The 13678-nt window shown below is 42.9% G+C and overlaps 1 protein-coding gene and 1 long non-coding RNA gene across 2 annotated transcripts in view; one reads left to right on the forward strand and one right to left on the reverse strand.

Annotated features, from left to right (window-relative positions):
* Positions 1-8775, forward strand: part of LOC134659633 (uncharacterized) — a 198029-nt gene extending 189254 nt beyond the window's left edge. The window contains exon 2 of the long non-coding RNA XR_010097822.1: positions 8727-8775. This is a non-coding gene — a long non-coding RNA (uncharacterized LOC134659633). The remainder of the gene's footprint in view (positions 1-8726) is intronic.
* LOC134659620 (spectrin beta chain) overlaps positions 1-13394 on the reverse strand; it is a 124063-nt gene extending 110669 nt beyond the window's left edge. The window contains exons 1-10 of the mRNA XM_063515302.1: positions 13259-13394; positions 12542-12714; positions 9106-9273; positions 7449-7565; positions 6862-7019; positions 6042-6157; positions 4382-4494; positions 1913-2100; positions 1543-1681; positions 627-713 (exon numbers count right to left, since the gene is read on the reverse strand). Of these exons, the coding sequence (XP_063371372.1) occupies positions 627-713; positions 1543-1681; positions 1913-2100; positions 4382-4494; positions 6042-6157; positions 6862-7019; positions 7449-7565; positions 9106-9273; positions 12542-12714; positions 13259-13325 (1326 nt within the window). The 5' untranslated portion in view covers positions 13326-13394. The remainder of the gene's footprint in view (positions 1-626; positions 714-1542; positions 1682-1912; positions 2101-4381; positions 4495-6041; positions 6158-6861; positions 7020-7448; positions 7566-9105; positions 9274-12541; positions 12715-13258) is intronic.
* Positions 13395-13678: the final 284 nt, after the last annotated feature.

Here is a 13678-nt window from a genome sequence, read left to right on the forward strand (position 1 = left end):
AATTACAGGTGTCCCGTATAGAGTAAATCAATTTTTCTTAAAAGATACAAAAAAGGTAAAGAATCCTAATCAAACACAGACGAAATGCTTCTTATTTAAAAACTAAACTAAAATACAATTATGTACATTTTAAACAATTTTCAACAGGGATTAGCTTATTCACACGCTCTATTGCATTTCTCAAATCTGAGTAAATGTAGGTATATGTACATGGTACCTCACTATGTTTAAAAAAAAATATCTTGCGTGATAACGTCATAAGAAAACATTGATGAAAAATTGCATACTTTTATATGTTACCATGGAGATCTGTCCACAACGTTACCATGGAGATTTGTCCACAACGTTACCATGGAGATCTGTCCGCAACGTGACATTTTTCGTGCATGCTATCGGTGTTCATCGATTTATAAGACGTTATCACGTCACGTCAAAAGTCGTAAAACTTGAGCAACACTTTAATGTGTGTACCTTGTAACTTGACCTTTACTTATTTTAAGTTAAATCTATGAATGTACTATTTAAGTATAAATTGTATAATTACCATTGCATCAATCAAATTAGCATCAGTTTTAAATGAATAAATATTATGTTATGTTATCTTACCTTATGTTAACTTATCTTACCTTGGTGTTGAACTTGTAGTTGAGTTGCTCGAGCCTCTGCTGCCGCAGCAGCTCCGTGCGTAGCGCGATCTCGCGCGCGTGCTCCGCCTGCGGACACAATAATTAATAAATACATATCCGGGGACAATCTTACACACATCGAACTAGCCCCACACTAAACAACCTCTCCCACCAGACTCTTGTTGTGTAGTACTGCCCGCTCTCAGTGTGTTACCTGCTCGAGGCGCTGCCAGGCCCGCTCCAGGTCTTGCGGCAGCTGCCCCTCCAGCGGCGCCCACGCCTCTCCCACCAGACTCTTGTTGTGTAGTACTGCCCGCTCTCAGTGTGTTACCTGCTCGAGGCGCTGCCAGGCCCGCTCCAGGTCTTGCGGCAGCTGCCCCTCCAGCGGCGCCCACGCCTCTCCCACCAGACTCTTGTTGTGTAGTACTGCCCGCTCTCAGTGTGTTACCTGCTCGAGGCGCTGCCAGGCCCGCTCCAGGTCTTGCGGCAGCTGCCCCTCCAGCGGCGCCCACGCCTCTCCCACCAGACTCTTGTTGTGTAGTACTGCCCGCTCTCAGTGTGTTACCTGCTCGAGGCGCTGCCAGGCCCGCTCCAGGTCTTGCGGCAGCTGCCCCTCCAGCGGCGCCCACGCCTCTCCCACCAGACTCTTGTTGTGTAGTACTGCCCGCTCTCAGTGTGTTACCTGCTCGAGGCGCTGCCAGGCCCGCTCCAGGTCTTGCGGCAGCTGCCCCTCCAGCGGCGCCCACGCCTCTCCCACCAGACTCTTGTTGTGTAGTACTGCCCGCTCTCAGTGTGTTACCTGCTCGAGGCGCTGCCAGGCCCGCTCCAGGTCTTGCGGCAGCTGCCCCTCCAGCGGCGCCCACGCCTCTCCCACCAGACTCTTGTTGTGTAGTACTGCCCGCTCTCAGTGTGTTACCTGCTCGAGGCGCTGCCAGGCCCGCTCCAGGTCTTGCGGCAGCTGCCCCTCCAGCGGCGCCCACGCCTCTCCCACCAGACTCTTGTTCATCGTGTTGATGTCGAAGTATAGGGCTTCGATCTCGGAGCGCTCCTTGTACCTGTACAAACAAATCAAAATACATTCTAAACAGGTAAATACAGAATGTGTTGTCTTCCATACAGTTGTGTGATGATCAGATAACTTTAATACAGTTACAGGCATTACATTTAGTAATTAGAGGACACTAAGCTGGGTGACGGATGACTCACGTTAGACCTGGCCGTGTCTGGGCCAGAGCATCCGGCGCTTACTTCCGGCGACCTTGAGTCGGATCCACTCCAGTACTTACTTGGGGGGTTTCTCCACGGTCCTGTACTGCTTGAACGCCAGCAGCAGCCTCTGGATGCCGTCCAGCGAGTTGGGCAGTTCCCGGCCGTTCAGCTCCTCGATCTTGAGCCGGATCCACTCGAGCAGGGTGGTGACCAGGCGGCTGTACTCCGCCTTGCGACCGTCGCAGTCCATCAGTTGGCCGATAATCTGAACATGAATATTTATATCGTCATCCTTTTTTTTTATGTAATAGTCAGCAGACGAGCCGCCTGATGGGAAGCGGTCATCGTCGCCCATGGACATAAGCAACATCACAGGAGCCACTTAAGCGTTGCCGACCCTTGAGAACCCTAAATACCCGCTTCTTGAAGAATCCCATGTCGTAGCGCAAAGGAAATACCTCAGGAGGCAACTCATTCCACATTCTGCACGTTCTGGGAAGAAACGAGCGAGATGCCCGCTTATTCTTGGTGTGCCATGTATCTAAGAAGTGGGGATGAACTTTGCTCCTTTGGCGGGAGGTGCGGTGATAAAAACGAGACGATGGCACCAAATCAAAAAGTTCTTCCGAGCATTCCCCATTGTACAGACGGTAGAACATGCCAACGTCTCTCCGAAGGCTAAGATCCCAATTCCTAATGACATCTTTTACCCCAGATTATATGCCAATTTGCAAATGTTTTGAACAGTTTCACAACTGTTCTAATATCTGTTTTACCCTGGATTAATATACAAATCTGTATAAATATCCGAAGTAAATTAGGTTGATTTAATCTTTCGTAACGTCCTAGGACGATGACATGATAAGGACTGCGGGGGAGAAGTGGCTCCAGGGCGCACAGAACCGTGATGAATGGCGTAACATGAAGGAGGCCTACACCCGGAGGTTAGAGAAGGGCTGAAGAGAGTGTGAGAGAGAGAGAGAGGTAACGTCCTAGGAACCGAAAAAATATATTATGATTTTTTAATAATACGGAAAAAGCACATAAAACATTGTTATAGGCAAAAGGTTCATTTATAGTGTCAGTCAGACCAATTAGGGCAATCTGACTATAATTTTAAGTACGAGGGGTGTTCAAAATATTCTCGGTATGAGAATGAAAACAAACAAGTACGAAAAGTTTGATACTTTTATTTTTCAATATACTCCCCCCCTATGTTCATACACAAAAGATCGATCAATTATTTTTTTTAATCCCTCGTAAAAATATTTTTTATCTTTCGTGTAAAAATGCTCCTCCACTGCCGCCTTCAATGCTTCATCGTCAGAAAATTTATTTCCACGCAGATCCTTTTTAAGATTGGGGAGCAAAAAGAAGTCGCTGGGGGCTAAGTCCGGACTATACGGTGGGTGAGTAACAGTTTTAAACCAACATTCAACAATAGCTGCCTTGGCAATATGAGCCGTATGGACGGGGGCGTTGTCATGCAGAAGCAGAATACCTTTGGTTAACTTTCCTCGCCTCTTTTCTTTAATTACATCCTTTAATTGACGTAGAATGTTAGCGTAGTGATGACTGTCCTGTGATATTTACACCTTTTTCTTTATAATCGATTAGTAATACTCCTTCACAATCCCAAAATATCGTGGCCATGACCTTGCCAGCTGAAGGGATGACCTTGAACTTCTTGGGATGAGCTGAACCCTTAATGTGCCACTGCATGGACTCTTGTTTACTCTCTGGGTCATAATGATGAACCCAGGTTTCATCTCCAGTAACTATTCTTTGCAGCACCTCATCAGGATTTTCACCGCACAGGTCAATAAAATCGGAACAACAAGCTACACGCATGTCTTTTTGAAGCCGAGTCAGCATTTGCGGAACCCATCTTGCACTTACTTTTGACATATTAAGATGGTCATGTATAATATCATTGTACGGTACCAATAGAGAGATTGGTTACTTGTGCTATAGATTTTACCTTCACTCGACCATCTTCCAATATAAGTTTTTCCACTTTATCAATATTTTCTTGTGAAGTAGCTACTACAGGCCGGCCAGGTCTAGGGTCATCTTCAATACTCTCCCTTCCGCGTTTAAACTCGCTTGACCACTTTTGAATGGTAGATAAAGAAGGAGCAGACTCACGGTAAACACAATCCATTTCCTCTTTTATGGTTTTTTGATTTTTACCCTGTTTTGTCAAGAATTGTATCACGCATCGATGTTCTAATTTAGTTAACATTGTCAATTCGCACATGATGTTCATGTTTGTTCAGCAATTGCAGAAAAACAAAAGACTATCTCGGTTCGAATTATACTTTTTTTTAATGTCAATGAATAAACCTTAGCGGCCAGTAACGAAAGAAATTTTAGAAGAGGTCGTAAGATATCAATACCGAGAATATTTTGAACGCCCCTCGTATAGTCTTTCGATTTGTAGCTGGCCCCGCACCTACACTTACTTAACAATAGACAAAGGATTAGCCGTTCGGGCTAGTTACAAATCGAAAGACTATAGTCGATGTAATGTGATATAAACTCACGTTGGCGATCCTGCGTCCGCTCTTCTGCTCGTTCTTCATGCGCGCGAACGTGTGGTAGTAGCTCGCCACGTACGTCATCACCGACTTCTCGTCCGGCCGGTTGATGTCCACGTCTGAAACAGGACACATACATGGTCCACAGCCGTCGATAATAGTTATTTTCACCACACCAGCTCGGAAAGGCTTACTTTGCACTTCAAAAACTGATAGCAAAGTTGGATTTTATTCACATGTGAGGCAAAGTAATCAAATGCAAATTTTGAGTTGTTTTCCTATGTTTGCTGGTAGAATTGACTTTTAAATGATGATCTTGGATGATAAATATTTAATAACATTCATTTGGATTTGATTTTGTTTGATTTTACATTTAATATTTGCTTCGGGTTGGTGTGGTGAAAAATTTTATATTTTACTCGGTGGCAAATTTTGTTTAACTCTCGTGCTTTGAAACCCTGGCAACGCTCAAGATTCCATTTTTCGAACCACTCGCTACGCCCGTGGTTCAATTTTGGAATCTTTCGCTTGCTCGGGTATCAATATTAGCACGAGCGGTTAAGGGCCACCCCACATCTAGCGTCTTTCGAGCGTCGGCGTCTGGTTAGCGCTATGGAAAATGACGTCGCTGCGCAGTTGCGTCGACGTTGCGTCGACGTCGCGTCACAAAATAGATACAGTACAGAAATCAATCTACATACAAAGTGCGCTCGAGCAACGCACACATAGACACTGCTCACGGACACGATATCTCGGACCGGTTGGGACCAGTGCGAGCGCGAGTGTCAACCGCTTGAGACACGCGTCTGTGAGCTTTTTTGTGCAATAAAGGAGAAACAAAAAAAAAGTTATTATAACTGTTCAGTGGACGGTTGTTTAAATTCAACATAAAACGGTGAATTGTCGTTTTTTAAGCTACCAGTGGTTTCAGAGAGGTAAGTAGGTATCTGCTTGTATTTCGATGGTTCGTTTTAACGTTAAACAGAACAGTTAGGTAGGTAGATATGCACCCCGCCCCGGCCACTACTAGATACGAGTGCCACTATCACGATAGTTTTTTGTGCATAAATCATAGTTGACAACCCTAGAGCGACCGCCGAGCGTAAGTATGAAAAGTGAAGTACATACATGTGATTGACTTCTGTACTGTATCTATTTTGTGGTCGCGTCGAGCAGCGGCCATAGAGTTGTAGACGCCGACGCTCGAAAGACGCTAGATTTGGGGTGGCCCTAAACAACAACTTTGCCCCCTTGTAAAACAAATACCGATTGCCATAAAATAACTTGGGCATAATACCCTTTAAAATGACTATGTAGTGAAATGATATGATTTTTTTATCTCACAATCACAATATACAATGTCACTTAAAATAAATACCTTTAGTGAAATATATTTTTTTTATTAGCCTACTCTGGTATCATGGCATCAATCTGTGTCAGCTCTTTTGACAATGGCTCAAACGACTTAGGGTCTCCCTAAACTTATCGACGCGGAATCGGCAATGCCAATAGAAATGAAACTTTATGTCCACGCAATAAGAGCGAAAAAGACGCCGACGCGTCGGCCGTCGACGGCCGAACGGAGCCGAACCGAACCTTACCTGTTTATGCTGTTTACTATCGGCTTTCCCCGAATCCGCGTCGATAAGTATGGGGAGACCCTTACCCTCAGCGTCGAGCAGCTTGGGGATGCCGAGGTTCTTGTGCGCGACCTCGAAGGCGTGGTTGAGGGTCTCCACGTGGTCCTGCACCGGGAGCTCCGCCCAGCGGAACAGGTCCGGCCTACAACATATATATAAATTTGAGAGTGGAAAAAATACTGTCTTGGGTGAGACTTGAACTCGCGGCCTCTGGATCGACACTCCAGCGCTCTGCCATCTGACCCACCAAGACCTCATCCATAGCCAGCAAATCTTTCCACCATATGGTTCAAGGGGACCCGAGCGACATCTACCGTAAGACAATGATATTATATAACCATAGTATAACCTATCGGTTATACTCATACTTGAGGAGCACGAAAAATACTTCCAAATTTATTTCTGTATCCTACGAAGAAATCTGTTATTTTTGATTAATCGTCTCATTCCATCATCCGTCTTTGTCACACTCGTTGTTAAACATAAGGTCGTCTCTTTCTCTTTCGGGAGCTCGTTAGCATGTGCATTGTGCACATTTCTAGCTTATACTTAAATTGAAAAATAGTACTTATATACATCTCTCGTGTTTCGTGCAATGAAGTTAAAACAAATATTTAAGACGTGATAATCTAAACATTGCGAATCCCAAATAAGTTTGTCAATCCCTGTTTGTCAATGTCAGGTTAAGTATAAGTCAATCAAGGTCATATTATTTATGAATAGGTCAAGGTCCTATGTGAAGGGCATTGAACCCGAGCCCAGAGCGCCAAGAGTCCGAGAAATTGTGGATGTGGACTCCATGGTAGCCGCTAGTCTAAAGGTCAAGGTCGACAGTGTCAAGGTCACCTGTGCGCGTGTATGAGGGCGTTGAACCCGAGCCCGGAGCGCCAGGAGTCCGAGAAGTTGCTGATGTGGACTCCATGGTAGCCGCTCGTCTTCCGTTGACACCACAGCAGGAGAGCGTCCTTGGCTGACTTCTTTTCGGAGGATTCATTTTCTTCGTCCTGTAAATAGATTTAAAGTATTATCCTCTATTTATAAAAATATTGCTTGCCTCTTACTAAATCTTTGAATTATGAACGAGTATCATCAGGCGTGGCTCACTCCACGATTTCGTCGCGTCGCTATATCTTGTACCAATTTTGGTGTCTATATAGACATAGTAGTTGCCGCGCACCGCTACGGAACGGACGCCTGCTCGCGCTTGCGCCACCTAGCGGTTATATCTGTCGTAATAGACGCGTTTTGTTAAAGTGAATCTTCTGTACCGGCGAGCGTGTATGAGGAATGTTATGAAAGTAACGGAAGCGAAAGAGGTATGTCAAAATCGTAGCAAATGGTAATCCGTGGTCTCTGCCTACCCCTCCGGGAAATAGGCGTGAATATATGTATGTATGTAATCTACATGGTAGTGGTGGGATGAAGGTACTGACCACATCGATCTCGATCTCCTGGATCTGAAAGCGCAGGATGATGGTCCACACAAGGCCGAGGATGAGGCGCGGGTTGCCGTCTACGATGTCTTCGGCGCCGATCGACTCCAACCGCACCTATCGAGGTCAAGGTCACAATGTATACTTACAATATCTGGGAGACAAATTCAAAAATCACGACTCACTCTTGAGTGCAGGATTTTTATAGGTTTTCCCGTAGGTAAAGTAAATAAGTATTTCCATAATATTCAATCTTTTAGTTTAGACCCATATGTTTCGGAGACAATTCATAATTTCTTAACTATTTTTTTTTTCCTTTTGAAGTATGGAACCTTAAAAGGTGTAAACTTTTTTTTTTTAATTTTACAGCCTGATAGTATTCAGTAATAACCGTACAATAAAACCCGCCTCGCACTATCCACATTCCGAAGCCTAACAACGTCAACAATCGGGTTTCCTCTACTACAGTCTACAGTATATTATATTATATGTATTATAGTATATTATATTACAGTATATTGTATTTGTACAGCTGTCTGTACTAAATAGCCCGTAAACATCATACAATAGTTGCGCTCCGTGAAAATAATGACGCATGGTTTCACAGTAATTGTACTGGCTAAAATCAAGGTCGTCAATTCGGTCATACCCAGCCCCAGCTGATATGTATATGTGCCTTGAAAATGCTGGTTATGCAAAAAACAGATCATTATATGTATAATATTTTTCTTCTTATCTCTGCCTCAATGGAAAGGCAGGCTAAAGGGGCCCACTGATTACCAGTCCGCCGGACGAAATCAGACTGTCAGTTGTTCGGAAGTGTCACCTTTTGCGTCTAACTGACAGGCTGATATCGTCCGGCGAACTGGTAATCAGTGGGCCCCTTAAACCTTAAACAGAACTGTACTTATTCTAAATCTAAACACGCTCGCAGCATATCTTCTCCCTACCTGTGTTACGTTGTTAACAGTAAGGTAACAAATGTAAAAGATAAGTTAATTATCGAGGAATGCGTTGCGCCACGCAAGGTCGCTGATTACGAGATAGCGGCCGCCGATGAACGACTGAACGTCATAAGACAAAAGGACTCATTAGTACAAGATTAGTTAGTAAAATCATTCGCTATGTGTTTGAATCATAGCGAATATGCGGCTACACAGATACCTTTGTTTGACGTAATTATTGAAAGCCATAATGTAATGACTGTCAGATTATCATTAGTCATAATTCTGAAACCGTTAACTGTTCAGGATTTTCGTAAGGTTATCCTATAGATAGGTTAGGTTTGTTTTATGGCAATCCTGAAAAGTTACGCGTTTCTGAGAAATACCAAATTATGACTAACGAAAATGCGGACAAACAATACATAATGAAATCGAATATCGGGAGCTCGAAAACAATACAAAAGGTAATCACGGTTCATATCCTGGTCGATATAAGTCTAGTGAAACTCACCGTGAATCATTCAAAACTGTCAATACATTATGACTTAAAACTTTATGGGAAACAATGGAGACCCGTGTGGCTACATCTGTGTTTAGTTAAGGAACTAAAGTCACCTGCTCCACCAGGTCCTGAACCCTCATGCGCTCGCCGCTGATGATCTCCAGCAGCTTGAGGAGTCTCCTGCTGCACTAGGTCCTGAACAGCTCCTCACCTTAGTGTGCAGGAAGCTGAGGCTCTTGTTCACGTTCTCTATCTTGTGCACCCTCATGCGGCCCGAGTTGGGGCGGGGGAGGCGCTCGCCGCTGATGATCTCCAGCAGCTTGAGGAGTCTCCTGCCGTCCGCCAGGTCCGTGAACAGGTCCTCCACCTCCATGCGGGCCTGGAACATGAAAGGTTTGTTCGTTTTTGGTTTGGTCGATAACGTTTGTGTTTGTACTTTCTCATCTACATATAGCTGGTCAAGCAAATCTTGTCAGTAAAAAAGGCGCTAAATTCAAATTTTCTATGGGACGATATCCCTTCGCGCTTACATTTTTCAAATTTGCCGGCTTTTTCTACTGACAAGATCTGCTTGACCAAGTATATATTTAGAATCAGACCATTCCATTTTTATCGCCTGTCACTATGCCTATACATACTTGTTAGAACGTTATTAAAATGTACAACGGGACTTAATCGCGTATCTAAGTTTTAAGTCCCGTTGTACAATTTAATGTGTGAAAATCGTGAAAGTTTAAATCAGTGTTGTTAGAACGTGACAGGCATGGTGACAAGCGATAAAAATGCGACCGTGAAACATCCACAGGGGGCTAAGCCAAGATGACTAAAACAAGATGACAATCGTACATCGATAAACGCTTAATGAAAAGAAAAAGTGTATCGAATACTACGAAATGTCACGTGACTATTTCCATAAAATAATGTATGGATTTTATCAACGATTGTCAATTTGTCACCTTGGCTACTCCCCCTGGCCTGCCAACTTCATTAGTTAAAGGAACCCAATTTTTTACGTTAATCCGATTAGGTTTTTCAAGCAAAGCAAAATGATACAAACAGGTGTGGTGCATGGTTCCCCGTGAGCCAGATTTGGGGGATTAGACTAAGTGTAGTATCGAATGACAGCTTAATACTAGTAGCCGGAGTCTCAGGAGGAATATCGTGTACAATAAATGGATACCTAATACAGAAATTAAGGTCCTACGAGTCATAATAATAATGCTACAAATAACTTAGTGATTAAATGTTTGTAGAAGCGATGAAGTCATCTTGACCCCGACCGCATAAGGTCAGGTCACGATTCGAAACTAGATAGGTAGATAGCTTCCAATAATTATTTAGAATAGTGTACATTCTGCGATAAGGGATGAGTAATGCCGGCAGTGATGTTGTGTAATTATTTGCAAGTAATGTGATAGCGAGTATATATACAGGGTGCTTCCTGTAACAGGAGCAATAAATTAAACTAAAGGCTGTACTCCTCAAACTGACCAACATTTGTTCAGCAACTTTTAAAAATTATCAATCCTTTAGACTTCCTCTTTTTCATACAAAATAAATATTGCCTTCAATGTACGCTGACATCAGTGTGTTTGACGTTGCTTGTCACGCTTTAAACATAACAAAATTTGCAATACATTGCGTCTTAGAATAAACTTTAAAGTGTAATAAAAATCAAAACATGAGTTATTTTCAAAAGATGCTGAACAAATGTTGGTCAGTTTGAGGAGTACAGCCTTTAGTTTAATTTATTGCTCCTGTTACAGGAAGCACCCTGTATATAGATACTACAATTACTACATTAATTATATCTCCTAGCTATACAAGATCCGAATTTTATAGCTAAACTATCTCATCAATTTCGCCAGTTGTTAAAGCCATTTTCAGGATATGAAAATGTATCTATTCCTTAAGTATTTGTGACAATACTTTTGATGTGAATCACTGTGTACTGAGAACATTGTATCATAATATTTATCATAAAATTAGTACCTTACTATAATATTTGACAGCTCAATGCTTTAATGAATGCATGATGTCAGACACTTGCTCACGTTTTAATTTATTTACAACTTGTTTACCGATAAAACACTGTTCTATAAGCAAAATACAGTGTCTTACTAGATTAGGGCTCATTTAGACGGCGCGCGAACCCGTATACGATTTTAGGTACATTGCGGGATACTTACATAAAGTCTATTTTTTTATTCGGTAGACTAAAATGACATTTCATAGTATGAACATAAAATGTCATTTCATACTATGAAATGTCATTTTAGTCTACCGAATAAAAAAATAGAGTTTAGCAGAATGTCCAAGTCGCAAAATGAGCACTATACTTGCCGCAATAGCAACTGGCCACTGAGATCATAATGCTATCTCTTTTACCCTTGTTAAGACCAACCAAGAGTAAAAGAGATGGCATTATGATCTGACTCGCCACTTAGTTTTGCGGCAAGTATAGTGCAAATCGCAGAAGGTGGAGGTATTAAAACGTGCAGATCGTAAAACGAGCAGGTAGCGAAATGTGCAAGTCGTATTAAACAGTGTAGGTCGCGAAATGTGCAAATCGTAAAAAATGCAGGTCGCGAAATGTGCAAATCGTAAAATGTGCAGGCCGTATAATGTACAAATCGTAAAAAGTGCAGGTCGACGACCAACCAACGAACGCCAGCGAAATATATAATTTGGCGTTGGCTAGAACCAACGAACGTCAACACTGAAAAACGTTCGTTGGTGTTGGCTTGGTGTGTGGTACAAGGTGCGTACCATCGTACGGATACAAGACGGATAGCGTTTCGATTCGTTTTCAGCAAACGATTGTCACCATGGCTTTTAAGCCCCTAGTACATAATATGTAACTAAACGGATACATAGCATAAAATCAAACTGTATTTACTAGATACCAGGCTTGTTTCAAAATATTTTAACATTCGGTAATCAACAGAATTAAGCCTTATTGGCAACGATTATGCTTTTTGGAACTGCAGAATCCGAGCTCTATTTCAAAATCTGCTCTATTTCTATTTCTCTATGTTAGTGTGGGATGCTACCTGCGTAGACACACTGGCACCGTCCCACCTCCAACGGACTAATGTAAAAGCGGGCGGGGCGGCGGAAAGCGCCGAAATTTTAAAACGTAACAAATATAAGAGCCTCGGTAGAGAGTACCATTTTGTACCATTTGGAGTTGAAACTCTAGGTCCATGGGGTCCCAGCGCGCATAAGTTGTTCGCAGAAATCGCGAAGCGTATGGTTGACGTAACTGGTGACCGAAGAGCTGGCGGCTACCTCGCACAACGTATCAGCATTGCGATACAGCGAGGTAATGTCGCCAGCATCCTTGGTACAATGCCTCAAGGGCCTATTTTAGATATCAAAATCTACACATTTTGCGACCTGCTCATTATGAAATCTGCTTGCACATTTTGCGCTCTGCTCATTATGAGATCTGCATTTTGCGATTTGCTCAGTATGAGATCTGCACATTTTGCGATCTGCTCATTATGAGATCTGCACATTTTGCTATCTTCTCATTATGAGATTTGCACATTTTGCGATCTGATCATTTTACGTAGCCTGTACATTTTGCGACTTCGACTTGGACATTTCGCTATGTATCCTATTTGGATTAGACTATATCTTACCTTCTGTAGGAAGGAGTTGATCCATTTCGTGAATGTCTTCTTCTGTATATGTAGCCGTTCTTCTTGTAAGGCCTTGATGCGGCCCTGCTCGAACTTGAGTGCGTCCTCCCGTTGGGTCATGTTGCTGCGCTGCTGGACCGCGGCCGCGTAGCCGCCCGGCTCATACTGTGGCCCTGGGAACAGATACAACGGGTTCATAAGCGGAATGTGGAAAATAGAGGTACTGCGGATAGGTATCAGTCGTCACATTTTGATATCACACCTCCCCGTCCCGGTCCCTAAATCATCATCATCTTCCTAGCTTTTTACCTAGCTCATGGGAGTCTGGGGTCCGCTTGGCAACTAATCCCGAGAATTGGCGTAGGTATTACTTTTTACCAAAGCGACTGCCATCTGACCTTCCAATCCAACCCAGAGGGTAAACAAGACCTTATTGGGATTAGTCGGGTTTCCTCATGATGTTTTCCTTCACCGAAAAGAGGCTAATATTAGTAAATATCAAATGATAATTCGTACATAAGTAGACCTATGGAACTCTCCGCGCGAGTTCGGATTTATGCTTACCAATCTCGTCCCGTCGGCGGTACAAAAGCCGTTGGTTGGTAGGTATTTTCATTTTCTTTGAGAGACAAGTATCTGTTCGTAAGAACTATTATATAATCTGTGACATAAGTTCCGAATAAACTCGTTGGTGCCGGGGTTCCAGTGATGACATACCATATTTCCTGCTCGGCTGATAGTCCTGGTAGGACTGCACGCTGACGTTGCTCAGAGGGCGCTGCATGTTCACGTCTCACACATTTGTACACTACACTACTTATCTAAATCTTTGGTTTCGTATCTCTATCTGTACCTAAGTTAGATCTCTCTATTATACTTTTTGCCAAGTGTTAGTCTTTTCTATGACATAGGATCGTTTATTGCCAAGTCTGTACCTGTACATTCAAAAGCGTTAAAACATTGGTCACATTGTTCGAAGTTTTTATAGAATGTCACCATATAGTGTAGTTTATAAATAATTAAAACGGTTGATTTTTCCTTACCTAATAGTTTTTATTACGAGGTATTTAAGTACTACTAGGACTAGATACTTGTACTACTACGACCACTACTAGTAGTAACAGTACTAGTAGTATA

This window comes from Cydia amplana, chromosome 25, assembly GCF_948474715.1.
Source record: "Cydia amplana chromosome 25, ilCydAmpl1.1, whole genome shotgun sequence".
Taxonomy (NCBI): Eukaryota; Metazoa; Arthropoda; class Insecta; order Lepidoptera; family Tortricidae; genus Cydia; species Cydia amplana.